This window comes from Vombatus ursinus, unplaced genomic scaffold, assembly GCF_900497805.2.
Source record: "Vombatus ursinus unplaced genomic scaffold, bare-nosed wombat genome assembly UNPS02007284.1, whole genome shotgun sequence".
Lineage (NCBI taxonomy): Eukaryota > Metazoa > Chordata > Mammalia > Diprotodontia > Vombatidae > Vombatus > Vombatus ursinus.
The window spans coordinates 26698546-26724816 of NW_020947062.1; the positions used below are offsets into that span (position 1 = coordinate 26698546).

The 26271-nt window shown below is 35.3% G+C and overlaps 1 protein-coding gene across 3 annotated transcripts in view; it reads right to left on the reverse strand.

Moving 5' to 3' along the window:
• The window catches only part of ABHD12B (abhydrolase domain containing 12B), a 46413-nt gene that overhangs the window by 14436 nt on the left and 5706 nt on the right, over window positions 1-26271 (reverse strand). For 2 of the 3 annotated variants that reach the window (XM_027849071.1, XM_027849072.1), the window contains exons 2-10: window positions 13864-13991; window positions 10749-10851; window positions 9782-9901; window positions 9063-9093; window positions 8332-8377; window positions 8101-8230; window positions 5153-5190; window positions 3387-3466; window positions 1988-2070 (exon numbers count right to left, since the gene is read on the reverse strand). In XM_027849071.1, the coding sequence (XP_027704872.1) occupies window positions 1988-2070; window positions 3387-3466; window positions 5153-5190; window positions 8101-8230; window positions 8332-8377; window positions 9063-9093; window positions 9782-9901; window positions 10749-10851; window positions 13864-13991 (759 nt within the window). The remainder of the gene's footprint in view (window positions 1-1987; window positions 2071-3386; window positions 3467-5152; window positions 5191-8100; window positions 8231-8331; window positions 8378-9062; window positions 9094-9781; window positions 9902-10748; window positions 10852-13863; window positions 13992-26271) is intronic. The other variant, XM_027849073.1, reaches the window with a different exon arrangement.

Here is a 26271-nt window from a genome sequence, read left to right on the forward strand (position 1 = left end):
CTCCTTTCTCTTGACTTTTAGTTTAGGGAGGGTAGAGAAAGGGATGGGTAGCAATACCAAAAAAATAAATAAATAAAGAGGGCCATTAAAACTGTTTTAAATGCAGAGAAGAGTACAGAAAATATAGGTGACCAGAATGTTTTTAAAAGTAATGTAGAAATATACTTTCTTTAAAAATAAATGATATGAAATAGAGATTCATTGTTTAATATACAGTTCTTATTTGGTGTTGTGTTATTTATATGGAAGCAATTTTTTTGTCTTTGAGTTCAAAATTTATATTTCAGTGAAACAATCCATACCCTCAAAGATCTTAAATTATACTGAGTGATTTCAAATCCTACTGCACATAATATGGTGTCAAGCATATATAAGGTGCATAACAAATGTTTGTTGACTTGATTTTTCACAAATAGGCTTCAGAATTCTCATCTCTCAGTCAAGTAATCCATACTATCATTTATTCCCTAACAGTACAGCAGGCTAGAAAGCAGTCTGGCAGAAATTTGGCTTAGATCAACACCTTGCATCATATTCTACAATATAATCCAAATGTATAAGATATTATTATAGGTCATATGATAAAAAAATAATTAGAAGAGAAGCATATCTTATACCTCTTATAACCATGGGTAAGAGATTTATTCTTAATTAAAGAAGGAGCAGAGGTAATTATAATAGATAAAATTGGTAACTTTGATTATATGAAACTGAAAATCTTCTACACATGCAAAATTAATGTACCTAGGATAAGAAGGGAAAGTGGTTGAATGGGAGAAAAATCTTTGTATCACATTTCTCTAAAAAGGTTTTGGTATCTAAGAGACACAATGAACATATAGGTATATATGTATATATGTGTATGTATATCACTAATAGTCAGTTTCCAATACATAAATGGTCAAAGACTATGAACAAAGACTGTGAAATTCTCAAAATAAGAATTATAAAAATTAACAACCACATGAAAGAATTCTCTGAATCTCTAATAAGAAAAATTCAAATCAAAACAACCCTGAGGTTTAACTTCATGTCCTGCAAAATGACAAAGATAACAAAAAATGGCAATAGTCAATGTTGGAGGGGTTGTGGTATAATAGGCACGCTGGTGCATTGTTGGTGGAGTTATGAATTGTAAATCACTTCGCACAGCAATTTGAAATTATATAAAGTAGTCAAAATGTCTATACCCTTTGACCTAGAGTTTTATACCCCAAGAAAGCCATTGATAAGAAGCCTCCATATGCAACAATTCTTTTATTGCATGTATTTTTGTAATAGCAAAAATTTGACAATGAAGTACATGACTATCAATTGGGGAATAACTAGGCAAATTATGATATACAAATGTAATGGAATACTACCGTGCTGTAAGAAATGTTGTATGTGATAAGTACAGAGAAACATGGAAAAATCTGCACAAACTGATACAGTTAAGTAATCAGAGCCAAGAAAATAATATACCCAGTGACTACAACAATATAAATATAAAGAACAACCTTACACAAAAAATCAAATGCAAATATTGCAAAATTTTAAATTTAAAGCAAGAGCCAAAAGAAGAGATAAAAAAGGACACTCCGAACCCACCCATTCAAGAAGGTAAGAGGTCCACAGTGTTGCCCACTGCACATGTTTTCAGACTTTTTCAATAATTACATTAGTTGTTCTGATTTTTTTTCTCTTTTTTCTTTTTAAAAATTTTGTAATTAAAAACTACTATTTTTATGGGATGGTTCCTGAGGAGGGAAAATGTCCTGCAAAATTACAAAGATAACAAAAAATGGCAATAGTCAACATTGGAGGGGTTGTGGTATAATAGGCACACTGGTGCATTGTTGGTGGAGTTATGAATTGTAAATCATTTTGCAAAGCAATTTGAAATTAAAAGGAAAAGAATAATGATGTAAAAAAAAGACATTACTAAAAACTTACTTCAAAAAACACTATAGCAGGTACAGAAATAAAGAAAATGTATTAGTCTTACTTCTCATCATTAGGGAAGACAATTTTGTCTACCGTTAGTGCATCCAGAAACAAACGTACAAATCCTGGAAGTTTATGGTACATCTATTTTAAGAGAAGAAAAATTAATGTTTTCTATAACAGAAATTGCATTACTTTATTTCCCCCTTTTGAACTGTGATGATTTGAAGAAGCTACTCTTAAATAGCAGTGCCAATAGAGGAGTACACTATACTTCTCCCATAAATATTCTTAACCAGAAGTTAAAGAACAAGGAATTCTGGTTATTCAAGCACTATCATGGTTAGGCATCATAGATAGGTGATCAATTCTCAAGGAATCATAATATTTTTTAAAAATATATAAACCAAATAGAGTAATTTAATCTTTGAATAGAAAGTGATTTAGGATCTTATAGTGGCTTTAAGTCATAACAAACATCAATTATCATCATAGTACAGGATATGACAAAATATGTCAGTTAATCAAATGCCAGGTAAACCGGCTTAATTTTATTAAAAAACAAAACAAAACAAAACAAAAACATTTAATTGTTCTTTTTTCACATCACTACCACTTTCCAATGGCTTGCCAGAGGTTCCCCAAATCAAATATTTCCATGGAACAAATACAATCAAACAAACAAGTATTGCCCATGTCTAAAAATGAATGTCCATGGCTTCCCTTCTAAAAGGCAAGAGGTATGCTTCATCATCTGTCCTCTGAAGTTACAATGTTTCTCTGTTTTCACTTTCTCTCTTTCATAGTATGGACTAGCTGATTCTATCTAGAACCTTATTACAAAATGTGTATAATCTCCTTCAATATTCCCAAAATAGATTTAGAATTTAGGATATGTCTTTAATAAGTACAAAATGGAAGTGAAAGAGCTGTTCCTGGCCTTATCTATACAGAGGTCTACTCATTTAGATAAATATGAGATTTGTTTTCCTATTAAGGGAGAAAATTCTGACTTACAAACTTAAATACCTAAGATCTATAGCAGTTTTAGTTAAAAATAAGATAAATTAAAACTTGAAAGACAAAGGATTCAAGCTTGTTGAGTATTCATCTTGCAGAAATCTTTTATTTTCTCCCATTTTTATTCATGGTTAATTCTGTTACTTAACATGGCAAATGGTTTCCTTTATACTGTGAGTCAAAATTAGGTAGACATAAACAACACTCAGATCTCACAGACTGGATAGAAACTCTGAAACTAATACTCCCAATGCTTTAGAAAGAGATTACCAAAGCCAAAATTCAAGACATCACAAACCCATTTACGTTTCACTACTGAATTCCAGAAAAATTCACAATTAATAAGGTGTCTAGCCTCAAAAAGACAAATGATTAGACTGTTGAAGAACTCTAATTTCTAATACTTTAATACAGATATGAAGATGAATTTTATTCCTTACCTTTAATATGGGATAATTAGCAAATGCATCACGAATGTTGGTAAATGGAGCTTCTAGAACGATTGCATCCACTGGGGACCCTTTTATGATCAAAAAAGAAATCAGCAACACATATAAAATGCTTGTCCCAATCAAAATCCATCCTGCTATTTCCTAACTAAAATGTTCTCCTCTTCCCCAGCAACCCCAGACTACTATTCTCTAAAGGACCTTATTTCAGCAAAGGAGTACAAGGCGGGAAATCTCACTGTAAAGCATGAACCATAAGTCTGAAGTCAAAGATCTAGGAAATAGAACTGGATGGCAGCTTAGTGATCATCTAGTCCAGGGGTTCTTTTTTAAAATTTATTTTGTTTTTAATTTATGGAATTTTAATTTTTAATTTATGGGTTCTTAACCTAGGATATGTGAACTTTTTTCTTAAATATTTTTATAACTTTATTTCCATATAATTTGTTTCCTTTGTGATCCTGTGTAAAATTATTTTACATATTAAAATCATCATCCTGAGAAGGGATCCGTAAGTTTCATTAGATTGCCCAAAGAAATGAAGTGATTTCCCATGTCTGCTAAATCTCAGTACAATGTTATTTACAATGAACCGTACTTCTTCCAGTTCCAAACTTTTCCTCTTTGTTAATCTGCTTCTCCAAAAATCAATAAAATTTGCAAATACATCTTTACCAAAAAGCTATGTCCTATGCAATATCATGCTAATATGATGACCATGCTACCCAAAGAATTTGTGTGAGAAATTACTTTGGATATTCTTCCAGGATGGCTACATCCATATAGCTACAATTATAGCTAAAATTTCCTTAATCAACATGATCAGGAAATGGGATTAATTGAGATTAATAATAGAGTTATGATTGATTGGATTTTTTTAATTAATATATGATTAGTTAGAGAACTGCTTTTACTTCAACACACATTGTTAAATTTTTTTCTCATGTATTAACCCATATCCCATCCTTCCTCAGTAGAGAATCATAAGTATAATTAAGTCTAATTCTTCAGTGATGGAGAATCTTGTAACCCACATCATTACATACAACCTATCAATCAAAAATATTCATTGTAAATTTTGCATGCACTTGTTCTATGATATGTAATATTTTTATTGTAGAAAGCATTAAGTTTAGAAGGTATAGATTATATTGAATGCATATTAACCAAAAAAATTTTAAACCCTGATAAAAGACCATTTTCTTATCATTTGCTTATCCTAAAAGTGAAGTACATATACAAAAAGAAAAAGAAAAGGATTAATTGAGGTTTTCAGTTAGGTATCTAAATAATTAAGAAAAATGCCTCAATTTCACCTGAATTACTTGATTAATAACTGTTTTATAGAAAGAATGCTGGATAGATTGTTTTAAAATGTTTTATTGTTTCTGCCTAATCAGATGAAGGTTAGAGTTAGAAGTCAAGTCTTGCCTGTTTTCATTACTTCTTAAAGAAGTAATGTAAAGAAACTAGTACTTTCCAAAGAGTGCCTTTTCTAAAATAGTTAAATTACTTCCCTAAGAATCCTTCCTGAATTTCTTATGTTAGGGCAGCAGCTGTTACTTTATATCAATTATAAAAGAAAATTAAACTAAAACTTTTTCTATCTCTGGCTTGGATAATTCAAATATCTGTTGCTTGTATTCATAACAGGTATTTTGTGATTTGAGTTTGTAATTGTAAGTTGTAATCAATAGGCCTCTGTTTTTAAATTTTTCTTCATCTAAAACAATAATTTTAACCCACTTTTAAATTACCTCTTTCTTCCAGTGTTTTTGCAGCATTTGTTGCAACTCTATTGAAAAAAAAAGTATATAAACAATAGAACATTCAAAAGAATTAAACAGAATACAAACATAAAACCAGTTTTAGGAACTCAATACCAATGACCATAATAAATTATCAAACCATTATTCTGGGGATCCAGCAGAAGTAATAAATGGATTGTGCAGAGTATTTCCATCAACATTTTTCTTGGTTCCTGTTGTCTACCAGTCTCCAAGACATCCTTCCCCTTTTCTCAAAGAGTTCACTGCCTGACCCAGAATCTTCATCTCCACTCCAACTCTTTCCATCATACTGGAGTACATCAACATACATATTGTTTTTCCCTCAAATACACTAACTTTCCTGTCCCTCAATCTACTCAATTTCTCTACTCCACCTTAGCTACAAAGATGACCACACTTTTGATCTTGATCTTGATCCATCACCCACAAGTCCACTTCCATGATCAAGACATTATAGGTTCCTTTGTCTGTTTACAGTCTTCCACCATTCCATCTCTCCATGCCTTATTTCTCCTAAATCTAGTCTTCATCCTTGTTCACTTTACCTCTCAGCTCCTTTCCAAACCTTTACCCCTGCTCTAACTATACTCTCCTCTCCTTGCCAATTTAGACCCTTTAGTGAACCATTTCTATGGTTCTATGACATCTTCTACTCTCAAACCCCTTGTTCTCTTGTCCTAGAACCCCCTTCACCTTGCCAAATCTTCATCCTGGATTATTCCTACCACCCTTGCAATTTTGACCCCTTAGTGAGCCATTTTAAATCTATGACATTGCATACTCTCAAATTCCTTTTTCCCTTGTCCTAACACCCCTTACAACTTGCCAACCCTCAACCCTGGATTACTCCTGCCATCTGCATCCTCTGTTTCTGCTTGAATGCTGATAAACAAAACAAGAAGTCATGCTAGCAAGCTAACTGTCCACTACAAATTTATGATATCTAATCTCAATTGAGTCCTCACTTCAGGAAGGCAAGATTTTTACTCCTAAATTGATTTTCAATCCTATTTCCCACAGTGCTTCTTCCCTCTAAGCTGAGGACATAATTATTTGCATTAGGCTGCAAGATGAGATATAAGATGAGAATCTAACAATCCCTCGAGTTGATCCTCTACTAATTCCTCTGATGAAGAGGTGGCTCTTCTCATTACCAACACAAAACCCTCTATATGTCCACTTAATTCCCATCTCCTCCCATATTCTTTGGGGCAGGTAGGTGGTATAATGGATCGAGTACCAGGCCTGGAGTCAGGAAGACTCATCTCTCTGAGCTTAAATCTGGACTCAGACACTTACTAGTTGTATGACCCTGGACAATCACTTAATCCTGTTTTCCTCAATTTCCTCATCTATAAAATGAGCTGGAGAAGGAAATGGCAAGCCACTCTGGTATCTCTACCAAGAAAACCCCAATGGAGTCATAAAGAGTCAGACATGACTGAACAACAATGATAATCCATATTCTTTGGGAGGTTGTCCCACAATCCCCTTTTTTCTTTTTTTAATCATCAATCACTCCCTATCTATTGGTACTAGCTATTCTCTATGTCTGGAATGATCTTCCTCCTCACTGCCACCTCCTAGAATATAGTATTTTTTCAAGACTTAGCTCAAGTGCCACTTACTACAGGAGTCCTTTCCTCATCCCCTATAGCTGCTGCTACTTCTCCTCAAAGGTTATCTTATTTTTTATTCATATGTACCTTGTATGCACCTATATTCACACATGTTGGATTCTCCATCAAAGTAAGCTCCCACAGGACAGGGGATTTTCACTTTTGTCTTTGTATTCCTAGCAGTTAACTTATTGCCCAGCCCATGGTAGGTACTCAATAAATGCTTGTTGCTTGGTTGTCTTCTTACTACACTTGAACTTAACCATATTCCACTTCAAATAAATGCTTTTACTTCTGTTCTGTAATCTTAAATATATTCTGATAACAATAAATACTACCACACATTATATTGTAACTACATATAGTGTTCCACATCAATTTGTTTTACCCACATTACTTCATTTTCAGAATGACCTTATAAAGGAGGTATTATATGTATTATTATGCTCATTTTATACAGGAGACAATAACTTGACCATGTTCATACAGTAGTATATAGTAGAGGTGGAATTTAGACACAAATCCATTGCTTTTTCTACAACTGGCATCTTATTTTTTTTTAGGTATGGTAGAAATTAAATACTTAAAAAGTACTCAGCAAAACCAAGATTGTGATTTTAAAGAATGACCAACTGTTAAAAATGTCTGTTCAATAAATGCTAAGAGGAAATTAATGTATAAGAAATTGATTTTAACCAAATACTTTACAATGTAGAATAATTGAACTTAAATCAATTACAAGAGTAGTTTTCTCTGGTCAAATGTTAGATTCTAGCACAACTTCAACAGGATAGCCCTTGTTTTCTTGAATTGAGAGGACAGTAATTTTCAAAAAGAGTTCTGAAGAAGCCTTTATAGTAATAGATCACAGGGATGGAAAAAAATGTATAAATTGTCTAGTTGTAGAACCTATTACAGAATCTAAGAGTTGGAAGGGACTGTCAGTGGTTTAGTCCAACCTGGTTAGTCTAACCCTTAACTGAGTAGGCATGAGCCTGTACTTTGCTCTCTGCAATGTGCCTGACAAGTGGTCATCTAACCTCTTCTTAAATACTTTCAGTGGCAAGAACTAGTCTAACAACTAGTTTTACAGTCAAGGAAACTGAGGGTACAGAATGTTAGGTGAATTTCTGAAGGTCAGATAGCAAGCTAAGGGGAGAGTGGAAATTAGGACTCTGGTCTGATTCTCAATCTACTGCTCTTTACACTACACATAAATGCCACATTGCCTCTTTTCACTGTATAACAGAACAATTCTGGTGGAATGAAGATGAAGCACTTGCTTACTTCACTTACCCTGTTCCTAGAGAATGACCCCAGAGACAGACAGGTGTAGTTCCACTTCGTGCTTTGGTCCAATCATAGAGATAAATGGTATCCCTGGTCAGGCCTTCTTCTGTGGGCTTACCTGTAGAATCCCCAAATCCTGCAATCAAAAAGCATGTCCAAGGTCACCACTTCACAAATGCAATAAAAAAGTACAGCAGTAAAAAAAAAAATCTGTGTACTTAACTCTTAACACATTACCTCTGTAATCCATAGCCAGAACATGAAATCCACCTTCACTCAGCACCTTGGTGACATACAAACTATTACCTTCAAACTCAAACACTTGGATAGAAAAACTCAAATATATCACCACTTCTGGTCAGCATGTTAACTAGGATTTCCCAACAACTGAGATTAACTAGAATATTAGGAAACAGGAAAAAGATGATGTCATCACTTTAACTTCATGAAGCATAAAGAAGCTGAGACCAATGTCTGACTGAAAACAATTCAAAGGATCTCATTTATAGAAATGTGGAAAATTACACATACTCTCACATACCACCTTCTTATTTCCAACACTCAATGAAGCCAAATAAAATTCATGTCTTTTCCATCTTGCCAAAAGGGACCCAAAGGATTGTGAACTAACTCATGGGATTCTTCTGTGACCCTAAGCTGAAACTTAACTCTCATGGTTTGTAACACACACACACACACACACACACACACACACTCACACACACACGCGCACACACACACATCTATTTTGTTCCAAAGAAAATGAAAAATAGTAACATTGCTTCCAACCACATCCATGTCTTGGGCATAGATCTGTGCTCCAATGGCCCTGGAAAGATAAGTAGTCATATAGATTATCATTCTGAAGTTACCAGTCCCTGAATCGGATATTTGGGGGAGGCAGAATTTGTAGCCCAGAAAAAAGAAAGACTTCTCAAATGAATGGCCTGAGGCTTACTCAAACATACCTTCAAAAGCTTGATTCTATGATGAGATGCCCTGTAGAAGAGATTTTTTAAATGAGAATTTGAAACTATACGGACAAGTCAATTTATAATATGAGATTGCCCTTTTGTCAACATATGATTCATTTATAACTTTCATGTGACTGAATGTATATAATAGGTATCTTATTTCTTGCCTTCTCAATGAGTCAGGAGAGTGGGTAAGGAGAGAATTTAGCACTAAAGGTAAAAAAGAATTAATTTAAAAAGGAGTAATACAGCAAGCCTCAAACTTTATTTTGTGCTACTGACTTTTAGTGTTCTAAATAGTGCAGATACTCAATAAGTATTTGTTGACATGAAAATTTATTATGTTCATTCATTTCATATAAACTATATCCTCTTAAGATTAGGATCAGCCCTTCAAATAAGGACCCACTCTGTAAAATAACTCCCAAATTTAAAACAAAATACTACTTTGCAATCCAGACAAACTGGCCCTTTCTTTGTTCCTTGCACACAGTAAGAACTAATTCTCCCATATCCATGCCCTTTCCCTGTTCTCTTCCTTAAAATGCAATAATCTCCCATGAGTATACCTTCAGGTTTCAACAGGAAAAAGTAGCATGACAGAATATGCTTACAGAATTTAAAGTGAACCCGAGGTAAAACAAGAATAGCCTCTTACTTTTCCCAGGGCTGAAATTATTTCAAAAAATGCTGTCTAAGGGCAGGATACTGACCTGTTTTCTGCACTACCATGTAGACAAATTATAATTGGGTTGCCATCTTGAAGAGCTGTCTCATACCAACTCCGGTCCTTCCCTTTTGCTTCTTCCCCCCTGCTTTCAGGTACTATATGCCTGAAAATCAAAGATGAGACATTAACAAATATTTGTACATAGATTCCCCCCTCCAGCCTTATCAAATAATTTATTTCTCCTCTTTCTTCCACTATCCTCTGTAGCCTTTCTAATTTCTTATATCTACCCTATGTAGAAACAAATGGAAAATGAAAATTGAAATAAGAATATGGCTACATCAAGGGAAACATCAAGGAGATAATGTAAAGATCAGTTTTTACAGGAAAAAAATGAGTTCAACATTAATTGAGTACCTACTTACACAGAGTAATGTGTTAGACATTAGTATATGAGAAGTAAATTTTAACATAAAACTAAGTTTGAAGTTTGCTTTTATTACCCAAACATTCTTAATGATAGGTAAACCAAAAGCCTGTACATTGCCTCTCTGAACCTCATTTCACCAAAAAGGCATGACAGGCTCTTAAAAACTCTAGAATTAGCTATAAAAACCCAGATAGCTGAAATGCAAATTGAAGGCACATCATAAAAATAAAAACAGATAAAATACCATTAAAAAGCAGATAATAGTGAATATTTGTAGTACAGAGCCCAGTATATTGCATATAGTAGGCATTACTAAATGTTTTTTTTAATTTGTTGAGTTGTGAGTCAATGTCCCCACTTGCCTCCCCAATCTTCCCATATGCCCCTCAAACCCCAACCAAGGGATCCCAAAGATTATATAGATATATAGAAATACTCAACATATTCTGAGGCCATTCACAAATTTTTCTACACCTGTGCCTTCCCTCCACATGGAATGAAGACGAGAGCCTGATGCTTCTTCCCCATCCTTTTTACATTAAAATACATCTAGAAATATTCTTCACATCACTACACTTACCAGACACCTAAAGTTATTCCATTTTCAGGTTTAATATAGAAATTAATGGTGTGTGGAATACAAGATGCAGGTTTCTTCAAATCCACTAGAAATGGAGCTTTCCCTGGAAAATACAAGTCAGTTGCCAAATTGTATCTTTTTATTATGAACTAAATGATGGATTGCCAATGTGAGTTTGTTTTCTGAATTTATGCTATTGCACTTAATTCCCAAGAAAATAATTGATAGTGGTAGAGCCAAGAAGGCAGAGTAGAGGTAGCAACTCACATGAATTCTCCCAACATTCCCCTCCAAATCACTTTAAAATAATGCCTCAAATCAAATTTTGGAACAGCTGTGTCAACAAAAAGTCAAAGTGAGATATTTTTCCAGCCTAATGTGACTTAGGAAATTTGCAGGAGAGGTCTATGACATCAGGGAGAGACTGGCCAAGAGTACACATGGTGGTAGCACCAGCAGTGGGCATTGGAGGCAGCTGTAACAGCAGCAGTGGCAGTTTTGCAATCTCGCAGCCCAAAAGATAGCAAAGGAGTCATACAACTGGTAAGAAAGAGATTACAAGGGACCCTCTGCTGGCCTTGGGTGCAGTGGGTGCTAATTGGCAATTCTGTTGCCCATACACTGAGTTCTGTATTACAGTTTCAAGGTGGAGAAGGACAAGGACCATGATCCTAGTTCCAAGGCAGGGAAGAGCACTAGCACCTGCAGCTGCAGGAGAAGAGAGGACTTGATCACACTTCCAGCACCAAGAGAAGCACTAGTGCTTGCAGCTACAGGGGAACAGGGGCCCTTTCTGGATAAAAACTAGAGCACAGTAGATAGTAGAGACCACATTTCTCCCCAGATCACATGACCTTGGAAGCACTGAAAACTTTCAGACCTCCAAGACTAGCTCTGAAAACAACAGCACATAAAAACTTGAAGTTTTGGACAGTGCCCCACCACCACGAGGTGAGCAGAGCCTAACTTTAACATAAAGTCCAAAGTCAAGATATAGGCTAGGAAAATGAACACACACACACACACCAAATTTGACCATAAATAGTCACTACTTTGTATGGTGTCTGGGAAGATCAAGACACAAGCTCAGATGAAGACAAAAATATCAAAACAGCTACAACATAAACCTCAAAGAAAAATGCTAATTAGACACAACACCAACAAGAATTCCTGGAAGAGTTAAAGAAAGCAATAAGAATGGTAGAAGGAAAAATGGAAAAAGAAATAGTGTGATGGAAGAAAATTATGAAAGGAGAATTAATAGCTTGGTAAGAGGCACAAAAATTCACTGAAGAAAAGAACTCCTTAAAAAGCAGGATTGCCCAAATGGAAAAAGAGGCACAAAAGCTTATTGAAATAAATAATTCCTTAAAAATTAGAATTAGGCAAGTGGAAGCTAATAACCCCACAGCATATCAAGAAATAATAAAATAAAGTCAAAGAATGAAAAAAACAGAAGAAAATATGAACTATCTCATTGGAAATACAACCAACCTATAAAATAGATTGAGGAGAGATAATTTAAGAATTATTGGACCACCTGAAAGCACCTAGACATCATATTTCAAGAAATTATAAAGGAAAACCACCCCATTGTCTTAGTCCCAGGAGGTAAAATCAAAATTCAGCAACTTCCACATAAAGGACCAGAGAGCAAAGGAGCTAGCATTACAACCAAGAGAAACCTATCTAGCAAAACTGAATATAATCCCTTGGGGGAGAAATGGACATTTGATAAAATAGAAGACTTTCAAGCATTCCTGATGAAAAGACCAGAGCTGAATAGAATATCTGACATTCAAACACAAGACCCAAGAGAAAAATAAAAAGGTAATAAAATTAAACATATGTTCATATGTAGGAAGATGATACTTGTATCTCCTAAGAACTTTTCAATTATAATTGAACAATCAACTAAAAAAAATTTGAAATAATTAACAATTTCAGCAGTTGCAGGACATAAAATAAACCCATATAAATCACCAACATTTCTATAAACTACCAACAAAATCCACAGGAAGAGATGGACAGAGAAATTCCATTTAAAATAACTGCAGGACATGTATAACCTATATCAAATTGCTTACCATCTAGGGAGGGGAGGAAGGAAGGGAGAGGTAGAATGTGGAATTCAAAATTTTTTTAAATGTCAAAAATTGTTTTAACATATAATTGTGGAAAATAAAATATATTTAAAAAAATAAAATAACTGCAAACAGTATAAAATACTTTGGAGTCTACCTACCAAGACAAACTAAAGGACTATATGAACATAATTACAAAATACTTTTTACGCAAATAAAGAAAAATTTAAACAATTGGAGGAAACATTTATTGCTCATGGATAAGTTGAGTCAATATAATAAACATGACAAGTATCTTTAAGTTAATTTACTTATTCAGTGCCATATCAAACTACCAAAGAATTATTTTATAGAGCTAGAAAAAAATGATAAAATTCATCTGGAAGAACAAAAGCTCAAAAATATCAAGGGAATCATAGAAAAAAAATGTAAAGTGAGGCAGTCTAGCAGTACCCAACTTCAACCTATATTATCAAGTGGCAATCATGAAAACAATCTGCTACTGGCTAAGAAATAGGATGATGAATCAGTGGAATGGATTAGGTACACAATATATAGTAGTAATATGACCACAGTAATCTAAAGTTGCATATCCAAAGATCTTAGCTTTAAGAGTAAGAACTCACCATTTGACAAAAATTACTGGGAAAACTGGAAAGTGGTTTGGCAGAAACTAGGTATAGACCAACATCTCACCCCTTGTAACAAGATGAGGTCAAAATGGGTACATGATTTACACATAAAGGGCAATATCATAAGTAAACTGGGGGAGCATTGAAAATTTTACCTATCAGATCTCTGGACAAGGGATGAATCTATGATCAAATGAGAGATGGAGAGGATCACAAGAAATAAAATGGATAATTTTAATTACATGAAATTAAAATGGTCCACTTTACACAAGGGAGAACTGGCTATATTTACAATCTGTTGCTTTACTAGTGCCCTATGTTATATATTCAGAAAAACATAAATAATTACTGTTTTTGTTATTATTGTCATAGTCAAACTTATAAAATGTTCATACTTACAAAAATTAAAGAAAATAACCTTTTCCATAATAGGTGGTAAAAAATGTTCTTTTAATGATTTGTTAACAAAGCTTTCATACAGAGAGACCACCTTTCTTCTGAGTCTTGGTCCAGAGTGTGAAAGGGATCTACAAAAAATTGCAAAGCATATAAAGCTTACAAAATCATTCCAACACTGTTCTCATGTCTACATCCAGCTTGTCACATTTAAATTATAGGGACTAATGTTGAAAGCCACAACTGACATTATAACTAAGAAAGCTTTATTTGCCCTTTGATACTCATCAAGTCTAGGTGCTGGGAGTTGATGGGGAAAATGTTGAGAATGTCATAAGTAAAGATCCTGACTTGATACCAATAAACATGATGGATACTGAGGTGTTAGGGGAAGAGAGAAAAAGGGAAAAAGAAAAATAGATTCTACTTTCCCAGAGTAGTCTTTTCAGCCATCAACTATATCATGACAGGGTTTCAAAGAAGGTAGGGATAGAAGAGGGGACAGATGTGGGACAACTACTGCTATACATTTGTAATGAATTGGTGTTGCTCTGCTAAAAGTTAGGAAGGAAGGAACTATACTGTCTATACCCACTTCCAGGTCACAGTTCCAGCGCAGAGAGTAGTTCTTTCAGTCATGAGGGAGCAGGGGAAGGAAGGAAAGAAGGAAAGAAAGAAGGAAGGAAGGAAGGAAGGAAGGAAGGAAGGAAGGAAGGAAGGAAAGAAGGAAACTAAAATTTAGGGCTAAAAATCCATGACTCAGATGAGGATCGATTGGGGAAGCCCTCTAAAAAAAATATTGAAGACAAATGAAATAATTACATTGAGGAGAGGAAAGGACAACTGCTTGAAAATGTGGGTACAAAGGTAAACCTAACAATTAACAATTTTTTAAAAACATATTATTGTGCAATCAAGTTCATGAAGAAGTTTTTTTCAGCATTACTCTACCACTCCAGCATCCTCAAATCATTGTTTGATCTTCCAGGGATGGAGCCAAGATGAGGGAATAGAGGAAGCACTCAGCCAACCTCTCCCAGCATTGCCCTCCAAAATTTATTGAAATAGCACCTCAAATTAAATTCTGGAGTGGCAGAGCCAATAAAAGGTCAGGGTCAGACATTCTTTAAAGCCTAAGACAACTTAGAGGTCTGAAGGAAAAAATCCATGATACATGAGTGGAGGCTGACCTGGAGCCCACATGGAACAAAACCATGGTAGGACTTTGTGGTGATGACAGCAGCAGCAGCAGCAGCACCAGCAGCAGCTTTAGGGGTTCTCAAGCCAAAGACAGTAAGGATATCTGGCAAGTGGTCAGAAAGATACTACCCTGTTCTAGCACTTGGTGCAGGACAGGGTTCTTCTTGGCAACTCCACTGCCCATACCCATTTCCAGGTCACAGTTCCAGAGCAGGGAGTAGTTCTTTCAGTCATGAGGGAGCAGTATCCCTGCTTGCTACCCTAAAAGAGCAGGGGCCCAAAAGAGCAGAATCACTCCTGGTCACAAGGGAGCAGCGTCCCTGAGAAGCAGTGTCATTTTTCAGTCCCAAAAAAGCAGGGGCCTTGAGGGGCATTACTAATTGCAATCTCAGGGGCCCTTCCAGGGCAAGGAGCAGAGCTCATACCAGGAGAGCAGTGACCGCATCTCGAGATCATATCTCCTTGGAAAAGCCAAAAACTTCCACACCCCCAGAACTAGCTCTGAAAACAACAGTTCAAAAAAGTCTAAGACTTGAGACAGTGTCTCTCCCCCAAATCCCAATGCTAGGAACAGAGTCCAAGAAATAGACAGGAAAAACGAATAAACAACATTAAAAAACCTGACCATACGAAGCTACTAGAGTGACAAGGAAGATAAAGATGTAAAATCAGAAGAAGACAATGACACTAAAATAACTACAAGCAAAATTTCAAATGAAAAAAATATTGTGAATTAGACACAATCCAAACAAAAATTACTGGAAGAGCTAAAATAATATTTAAAAATCAAATAAGAGGAGCACCTAGATGATGCAGGGGATAGAGCACTGGCCCTGGAGTCAGGAGGACCTGAGTTTAAATGTGGCCTCAGTTACTTACTAGCTGTGTAACCCTAGGAAAGTCATTTAACCCCAATTTCCTCAAAAAAAATCAAATAAGAGTGGTAGAGGAAAAAATTGGATAAATGAGAGTGAGGAAAGAAATTATGAAAAGACAATTAACAGTTTGGTTAAAAAAAAAAGAGGCACAAAAAGTACTGAAGAAAATAACACCTTAAAAAAACAGAATTGGCCAAATGGAAAAAAAAAGATACAAAAGCTCACTGAAAAAAATCATTCCTTAAAAATTAGACTTGGGCAAGTGGAAGTTAATGACTCCATTACATATCAAGAAACAGTAAAATAAAGTCAAAATGGGGCAGCTAGGTGGTGCAATGGATAGAGCTCTGGCCTTGGAGTCAGAAGGACCTGAGTTCAAATCTCACCTCAGACACTTGACACTTATTAGCTGTGTGATGCTGGGCAAGTCACTTAACCCTGATTGCCTCAACAACAAAAATAAAATAAAGTCAAAATGAAAAATAGAAGAAAATATGAACTATCTATTGGAAAAACAACTGACCTGGAATATAGATCAAGGAGGAAAAATTTTTAAAGTTTTGAACTGCCTGAAAGTCAGGATGAAATAAAAAGTCAAGAAGTTATCAAAGAAAACTGCCCCAATATCCTAGAACCAGAATAGAAATTGAAAGAATCTACTGATCACTGCCTGAAAGAGATCCCAAACTGAAAACTCCCAGGAATGCTATAGCCAAATTCCAGAGCTCTCAGGTCAAAAAGAAAATATTTCAAGCAGCCAGAAAGAAACCTTTTGAATATCATGGAGCTGAAGTCAGTATCACACAAGATTTATCAGCTACAACATTAAAGAAGTGGAGGGCTTAGAATACAATATTCCATAAGGCAAATGAACTAAAATTACAACTAAGACTAACCTACCCAGCAAAACTAAATTTAATCCTTCAAGGAGAAAAATTGATATTTAATTAAACAGAAGACTTTCAAGCATTCCTGATGAAAATACCACAGCTGAATAAAAAATCTGACTTTCAAATATGACTCAGGAGAAGCATAAAAAAGATAAACATGAAAGAGAAATCACTAGAGATTCAATAAAGTAAAACTCTTTATATTCCGATATGGGAAAATGATATTTGCAACTCTTAAGAACTTTATCATTATTGGGGCAATTAGAAGGATTCTGCATAGACAGGGGGAATGGGAGTGAGTTGATTATGTCAGGATGATGTAAAAAATAATGGATGGACAAGAAAGATAGATGCCCTGGAGAGGGGGAAGGGAGAGGAAGAATGGGGAAAATCATCTCACATAAAAGAGATGCACATGGAAGAGTTTTTACAGTGGAGGGGAAAGTGGGGGAGGCAATGCTTGAACCTCACTCTCATCTAAATTGGTTCAAAGAGAGAAAATGCATACACACTCAATTGGGTATAGAAATCTATCTTACCCAACAGGGAAGTAGGAGGGGAAGGGGATAAGAGAGAGGAGGGATGACAAAATGGAGAATGGATAAAGGAAGGCAGTTGTCAGAAGCAACATAGACTTTAGAGGAGGGACTGGATAAAAGGAGAGAAAAAAGGATACACAGAATAAAATAAGATGGAGGGAAATGCACAGTTAGTAATAATAACTGTGAATGTGAATGGAATTAATTCATTCATTAAATGGAAGTGTACAGCAGAATGAGTTAGAAACTAGAATCCAATATTTTGTTTATAAGAAACATACTTGATACAGAAAGACACAGAGTTAAAATAAGGACCTGCAGCAGAATTTATTGCGCTTCCACTGAAGTAAAAAAAAAAAAAAAGACAGGGGTTGAAATCATGATCTTAGACAAAGCTAAAGCAAAAAATAGACCTAATGAAAGGAGATAAGGAAAGAAATTATGTATCTAATGAAGAAATATCAATACAATACATACACACATGCAACAAATGGCATAGCATCTAAATTCTTAAAGAAAAAGTTACATGAATTACAAGAAGAAATTTACAGTAAAACTATACTACTGGGAGACTTCAAATTTCCCTTCTCAGAGCTTGATAAATCTAACTATAAAATAGATAAGAAAGAGTTAAAGAGAGGAATAGAATCTTAAAAAAATAAATTAAAGGTAACATACCTCCAGAGAAAACTGAAAGGAAAAGAGAGTATACATTTTTTCTAAGTAGTACCTAGCACCTTCACAAAAATTGACCACGTATTAGAGCATAAAAACCTCACAAACAGATGTGCAAAAGCATAAATGTTTAATGCATCATTTTCAACCACAATGCAATAAAAATTACATTCAAAAATTGCCATGGAAGCATAGATTAAAAATTAATTGGAAACCAAATGATCTAATCCTAAAGAATGAATGAATCAAATAACAAATTAATATTTTCATTTAAGGGCCTGCTAACAATGAGATAACACACCAAAATTTGTGACATGTAGACAAAGCAGTAATACCAAAAAAATCTGTATCTCTAAACAATTATATCAATAAAAGAGAGAAAGAGCAGATCAATAAAATGGACATAAAACAAAAAAAACTAGAAGAACAAATTAAAATTCCCCAATTAAACATCAAAATGGAAATCTTGAAAATCAAAAGAAAGATCATTAAAACTGAAAGTAAAAAATGAATATATGAAGCAAAGAGCTGATTTTATGGGGGGCAGCAATAAAATAGAAAAACTTAATTATTTTGATTAAAAAAAGAAAGAAGAAAAACAAATGACTTCTGTTACAAATTAAATGGGTGAATACTTCACCAATAAAAATGAAATTAAAGTCATTATTAGGAGTTATTTGCCTAATTAAATGCCATTAAAACTTAATCTACATGAAATAAATGAGTATTTACAAAAATACAAATTTCCCAGATTACAGAAGAAAGAGAATATTTAAATAACCTCATCTTAGAAAAAAACTAACAAGCTATAAATGAATTCTCTAAGAAAAAAATCCCAGGACTGGATGAATTTACAAGTGAATTCTACCAAATATATTGGGGAAAATTAATTTCAATACTATATAAAATATTTGAAAAAAGGCAAAGAAGGAAGCCCACCAAATTCCTTTTATGACACCAATATAGCTTTAATATATAAACCAGGGAGAACAAAAAGAGAAAACTATAGACCAATTTCCCTAATGAATTTAAAATTTTTGAATAAAATACTAACAAGTGTATTATAGCAGTATATCACAAAGATTAGGACTAGGTGGGATCTGAACCAAGAATGCAGGGCTAGTTCAGTATTAGGAAAACTTATCAACATAATTGACCATAACAACAAACAACAAAAATCATGTGATTATACCCATAGATGCAGAAAATGTTTTTGACAAAATGCGACACCAATTCTGATTAAAAATATTAGAAGGGATAGGAATGAATGAGGCTTTTCTTAAAATGATAAGTAGCATCTATCTAAAACCAAGAGCAAGCATTATCTGTAATGGAGATAAACTTAAAACCTTCCCAGTAAGATCACAAGTAAGGGAAGGATATCCATTATCAGCACAATTATTGAATGTTGTACTAGAAATGCTAACTATAGCAATAAGACAACACAAAGAAACTGAAGGAATAAAAATATGCAATAAGGAATCAAAACCATCACTCTTTGTAGATGATGTCATGGTATACTTAGAGAATCCTAGAGAATTACCTAAAAAAAAACTAGTTGAAACAACTTTAGCAAAGTTGCAGGATTTAAATAAACCCACATAAATCATCAACATTTCTATAAATTGCCAACAAAATACATCAGAAAGAGATATTCCATTTAAAATAACTGCAGACATTATAAAATGCTTGGGAGTCTACCTGCCAAGACAAACCAAGGGACTATATGAACACAATTATAAAATACTTTTCATGCAAATAAAGACAGATCTAAACAATTGGATAAATATTATTGCTCACAAATAGGCTGAACCACTATAATAAAAATAACAATTCTACCTAAATTAATTTATTTACTCAGTGCTATGTCAATCAAACTATCAAAGAATTATTTTACAGAGCTAGAAAAAGTAATGAAATTCATCTGGAAGAACACAAAGTCAAGAATATCAAGGGAATCAAAGAAAAAAATGTGAAGAGATGCAACCTAGCAGTACCCAATTTCAATTTATGTCATAAAATTGTAATCATGAAAACAATCTGCTACTGTTTAAGAAATAGGATATTAGATCAGTGGAATGGATTAAATACATAATATATAGTAGTAATGTGACCACAGTAATCTAAGATTGGATATCCAAAGATCCTAGCTTTGGGGGTAAGAACTCACTATTTGACAAAAATTACTGGGAAAACTGGAAAGCAGTTTGGCTGAAACCATATATACCAACATTTCATCCCTTGTACCAAGATAATGTCAAAATGGGTACATGATTTAGACATAAAGGGATCGCCCTTTTAAGCAAATTAGGAGAGTATGGAAAATTGTACCTGTCAACTCTATGGAGAAGGGAAGAATTTATGATTAAACAAGAGATGGAACGATCACAAGAATTTTGATTACATGAAATTAAAAAGGTTTTTCATGAACAAAATTAATGTGACTAAATGATAAGGAAAGCAAGAAACTGAGGGGGGGGGCCAGAGGGGTGAATTTATAATAAGTTTCCCAGATAAAGGCCTCATTTCTCAAATTTATAGAGAACTGAGTCAAACTTATAAAAATACAAGCCATTCCCCAATTGATAAATGGCCAAAGAATATAAACTGGCAGTTTTCAGAAGAAGACAAAACTATCAACAGTCACATGAAAAAATACTCTTAATCACTATTGAATGCAGAAATTCATATTAAAACAACTGAGGTACCTCCTCATACCTATCAAATTGACTGACATGACAGAAAAAGAAAATAACAAATGCTGGAAGGGATGTGGCAAAAATAGGGACACTAATGCATTGTTGGTGTAGTAGAGAACTGCTCCAACCATTCCAGAGAACAAAATGAAACTATGCCCAAAGGACTGTAAAACTGTGCATATCCTTTGACCCAACAATACCACTGCTAGGTCTGTATCCCAATAAGATCAAAGAAAGGGGAAAAGGACCTATTTGTACAAAAGTATTTATAGCAACTCTTTTTGTGGTGGCAGAGTTGGAAATTGAGGAGATAACAATCAAATGGGGAATAACTAAACAAGTTGCAGTATATTATTATGATGAAATATTATTGTGCTAAAAGATGAACAGTATGATTGCAGAAAAACCTGGGAAGACTTATATGAAGTGATGTAGAATGAAGTGAGCAGAACTAGAATACCATACACAGTAACAGCAATATTGTAACAATGATCAACTGCATAAGACTTAACTACTCTGATCAAGGCAATGATCCAAGCCAATTCCAAAGGAATCATGATAAAAAAGGTTAATCACTTCCAGAGAGAAAACTGATGACCTCTGGGTGAAGATTGAAGCATATTTTTTGTCGCTTTATTTTTTCTGTTTTTTTTTTTCATTTATGTGTTTTCTTTTGCAGCATGTTTGCCTTCTCATGGAATGTGGGAGGGGAAGGAGGAAGGGAGAGAATTTGAAGTTCAAAAATTTTTTAAATTAATGTTTGAAAAAATATATAATTTGAAAATATTTAACAAAATAAATAAAAATGTATTTTTTAAAATCATTGTTCAAAACATCTGTCATTGACCTCCCTTGTACTTTTCCATCCCTCTCAACTCAACACGTATCTTAACTCAACATGAGTCCCTAGAATGTACCACTGTAAAGCTACCCAACTCTTTCACCATGTTCTTTGGAATGCCTGTTCCCTAAGAAACAACTGACTTTCATCTGAATTTTTTCCTCTTTTGCTCCTTCTTCTTACCCTCACTGAAACTTTGCTCTCTCCCAGTGACAGAACTTCCCAGGCTACCCTTTCCAGTCCTGTTTGCATTTTCACTCATCTCCGAATAACTGCTAAAGGTAGAAGTGTTGGATTACTCCTTACTCCCCATTGCCACTTCCAGGCTCTACTTCTACCACCATCACTCAGTAACTACTCTTTCTTCAAGGTTCATTCAATTCATATATTTTCCATTCAATTAAGATTCTGGTAGCTGTAATCTACCAACTTGAACTCTTTTTGTCAAGGAGTTTTTAGTTCCTGGCTCACAGTATTTCTCTCCTCCCCTACTTCTGCCTTCATAAGAGAGGATTTAAATATACACATTGACACTCCCTCAACAAAATAACCTCCCAAATTACATATTCCCCATACCCTACTCCTCCACCATAACCTCAGCTATACACAGATGTTTATATCCTTGATCTTGTCATCACACAAAAATGTTCAACTTCCTTGTTTGTGCAATCTGAAATTTCCTTATCTGATCATGATCTGTTGTCATTTCACATCTCCCTCTGCCTTACAACCACTAGCTCTGTTCTTTGTCCTCATCACAATGCCCTTCACCCCTCAGTTCTTTCCCAGGCAATTACCCCCAACAATCACAACACACTCCTCCCTTCCCCATCATGATCCCTGGGGAGCCAGGTCAATTCTGCATTGTCCTTTTCATTCTAGTCCTTTGTCCATTTATCCTTTTGCCAATTTTGCAGTGTCAAGTCACAGACTTGTATTACTCTAATCATCCATTGCTCTTTTTTTTCTACTCATGTGCTTCTGAAAGAAGCTGAGGGGGGGAAATCATGAAACTGTGCTGACTGAGACTACTACAAAATTTTATATACTCTCAAATGGGCCCTTACTTTGATAAGTCAATCATTTCATACTTCCTGAATTGACTATCCTACTCACCACAACAACTTTTTCAAATCTTTTTATGCCTCCTCAAAACTCTCATGGATCTCTTTCCTTCCAACTCTCAGCGAAGAACCTTGTTTCACATTTTTATGGAAAATACTTCAGCCACTTGCTCAGAGCTCCTTTTTTCCCCTTCCTCCTCATCTCACATCACTCAGATGCCTTTGACCCATCTCACATGAAGAGACAGTGCTTCTCCTTGCCAATGTAAACCCCTACACATCTGCAAAGCATACCATTCTATCCCATCTTCTCCCAATAGTTTGCCCTCTCCATCATCCCTAATCTCTCAATAATCTTCAGTCTCTCTTTGTCTACTGTATGTTTCCCTACTACCTATTAAAGATACTCATATTTCCCCCATCCTCAAAAAAACCCCACTTGATCCATCCATACCTGGTACTTATCATCATATTTTATCTCCTGCTTCATGTCTAAACTCTTTAAAAAAGCTATTTACAATTAATGCCTCCTCTACTCATTCTTATCTTAACTCTACAATCCACCTTTAGACCTCATCATTCAATGGAAATGGTTCTCTCCTAAGTTACTAATTATTTCTTTAACTGCCAAAGTGAATGGTCTTTTCTCAGTCCTTATCTTTCTTGACCTCTCTGCACTCTTTGATACTGTCAATCACTCTCTTAATATTCTTTTCTCTAGATTTTTGGGACATTATTCTCTCCTGACTCTTCTCCTACCTGTCTGACCACTCCTAAGATTTACTGGATGTATATCCAGGTCAGGCTCACTAAACCTGAGAATTCCCTAAGGCTCTATTCTTGACTCTCTTCTCTTTTCCCTCTATAATATATCACTTAGCAGTCTCATCCATTCCCATGGATTCAATGATCATTTCTATGAGGATTTTGGGATCTCTAACCTTTCTTCTAACCTCTGATTTCACATCTCCAGCTGTCTACCGATCATTTTAAATTGGATGTCTCATAGACACCTTAAATTCAACATCCCAAACTGAATTTATTCTTGTTCTTGCTACCTCAATTCTCCCTTATAATTTTCTTATTACTTTTTTTGGGTGTCACCATTTTCCCAGTTACCCAGGCTCACAAACTAGTTGTTATCATTGACTCCTTCATATCTGTCACCCACTATATCCAATCAGTTGATAAGCCCTGTCAATTCAAACTCTGTAATATGTCTTATACTTACTCCCTTCTTTCTTCTGACACTGCTACTATTTTGGTGCAAGCCCTCATCACCTCACATCTGGACTATTGCGATATCTTTATGGTTGGTCTTCCTCCTCCAAGTTTCTTCCCACTCCACTCAACTATCAAATTTATTTTCCTAAATCACAGGTCTGTATATGTCATTCTCCTATTCAATAAACTCCAGCAGGTCCCTATTATATCCAGGATGAAATAAGCATATCCTAAGTCAGTGTGGTTTTTGGGACACTGTATAAAATCCTCCATTTGGCTTTTAAAGCCCTTCACAGCCTGGTACTTTCCTAATGTTTCAGTTTTCTCACACTTTAGCACCTTCCAAGTATTCTGCAATTCAGTTACACTGGCCATCTTGCTGTTGTTTAACAAGACAGTCCATCTTATTATTATTCATTTTTCACTGGCTGCCTCCCATGCCTGGAATTCTCTACCTTTATCTCCATCTCCTGGCTTCCCTGACTTCTTCCTAGTTTCAGGTAAATTCTCACATTCTAAAAGAAGCCTTGGGGGGTGGGGGGAGGGCGGAGCCAAGATGGCTGAGTAAAAGTGGTGACTTGCTTGAGCTCTCCCCCAAACCCCTCCAAATACCTATAAAAAATGGCTCTAAACAAATTCTAAAGCAGCATAACCCACAAAAAGACAAAGTGAAACAAATTTCCAGCCCAAGATGGTTGATTGAAAAGGTATATTGCATTGAGCTGGGAGAGGAGCACAGTTCAGAGTGGGCATGCAGGCCTCAGCAAACCTGGAACAGACCTCAGAGGACTGACTCACGGGCAGCTGTGGCAGTTTCCAGACTTTTCAACCCATGAATGCCAAAGACAACTTAGAAGGTCAGTGGGAAAAGTCTGTTTCTTCAGTGAGAGAGAAGCACTGTGGTCTCAACTCTAGCCCCGAGCTCAGCCCCAGGGCGGTGGCTGCCTCCTGAGCTTCTGGCCCACAGACTGAAGGGGAATTCAGTGGCTGATCAGAGGGGGATTGCAGGGATCTCTCTGCTAGTGCAGGATTCTCTTGCTTTGCCTATGCTTGGATCTGGGTCACAGTTCTGGGTGGCAGTCCTGGGGCGAGGAGGAGCTCTGGTGTGGTAAAGCTTATAATGGCTGTGGAGAGGAAATCTTCCTCACAGTTCCAAGAAAGAAAAGAGTGCTTGTGGTCACTCATAGGCCAGAGCACAGGACAGGAAAGGAGTAAATACCTCACCCTTGATCATACCACCTTGGAAGAACTGAAAATTTACAAGTCCTAGAAGTATCTCTAAAAACAGCTGCACAAAACCCCTGAAACTTGGGACAGTACATTCTCCACACTGGAGACAGACTCCTTCCTTAACAAAGAGTTTATAACTCAAGTAATTGGTTGAGATCATGAGCAAGCAGCACAAAAAGAGTCAGACTATATTATCTTACTTTGATGACAAAGAAGATCAAAACATACAACCAGAAGAAGACAACAAAGCCAAAGCTCCTACATTCAAAGCCTCCAAGAAAAATATGAACTGGTCCCAGGCCATGGAAGAGCTCAAAAAAAGATTTTGAGAAGCAAGTAAGAGAAGTAGAAGAAAAACTGAGAGTGATGCTAAAGGAGACCCAAAAAAATACTGAAGAAAATAACACCTTAAAAAATAGCCTAACCCAAATGGCAAAAGAGGTCCAAAAAGCCAGTGAGGAGAAGAATGCCCTAAAAAGCAAAATTGGTCAAATGGAAAAGGAAGTCCAAAAGCTGAAGAAAATACTTCCTTAAAAATTTGAATGGAGCAATTGGAAGCTAGTGACTATTTGAGAAATCAAGGCACTGTAAAACTAATCCAAAAGAATGAAAAAATAGAAGAGAATGTGAAATATCTCATTGGAAAAACAACTGACCTGGAAAATAGATCCAGGAGAGAGAATTTAAAAATTATTTGACTGTCTGAAAGCCATGATCAAAAAAAGAGCCTAGACATCATATTTCAAGAAGTTATCAAGGAAAACTGCCCTGATATTTTAGAACCAGAAGGCAAAATAGAAATGGAAAGAATCCACCGATCTCCTCCTGAAAGAGATCCCCAAAGGAAAACTCCTAGGAATATTGTAGCCAAATTCCAGAATTTCCAGGTCAAGGGGAAAATATTGCAAGCAGCCAGAAAGAAACAATTCAAGTATTGTGGAAACACAATGAGGATAACACAAGATTTAGCAGCTACTACATTAAGGGACCAGAGGGCATGGAGTATGATATTCTGGAGGGCAAAGGAGATAGGATTACAACCAAGAATCATCTACCCAGAAAAACTGAGTATAATCTTTCAGGGTAAAAAAAATGGTCATTCAATGAAATAGGGGACTTTCAAGCATTCCTGAGGAAAAGACCAGAGCTGAATATAAAATTTGACTTCCAA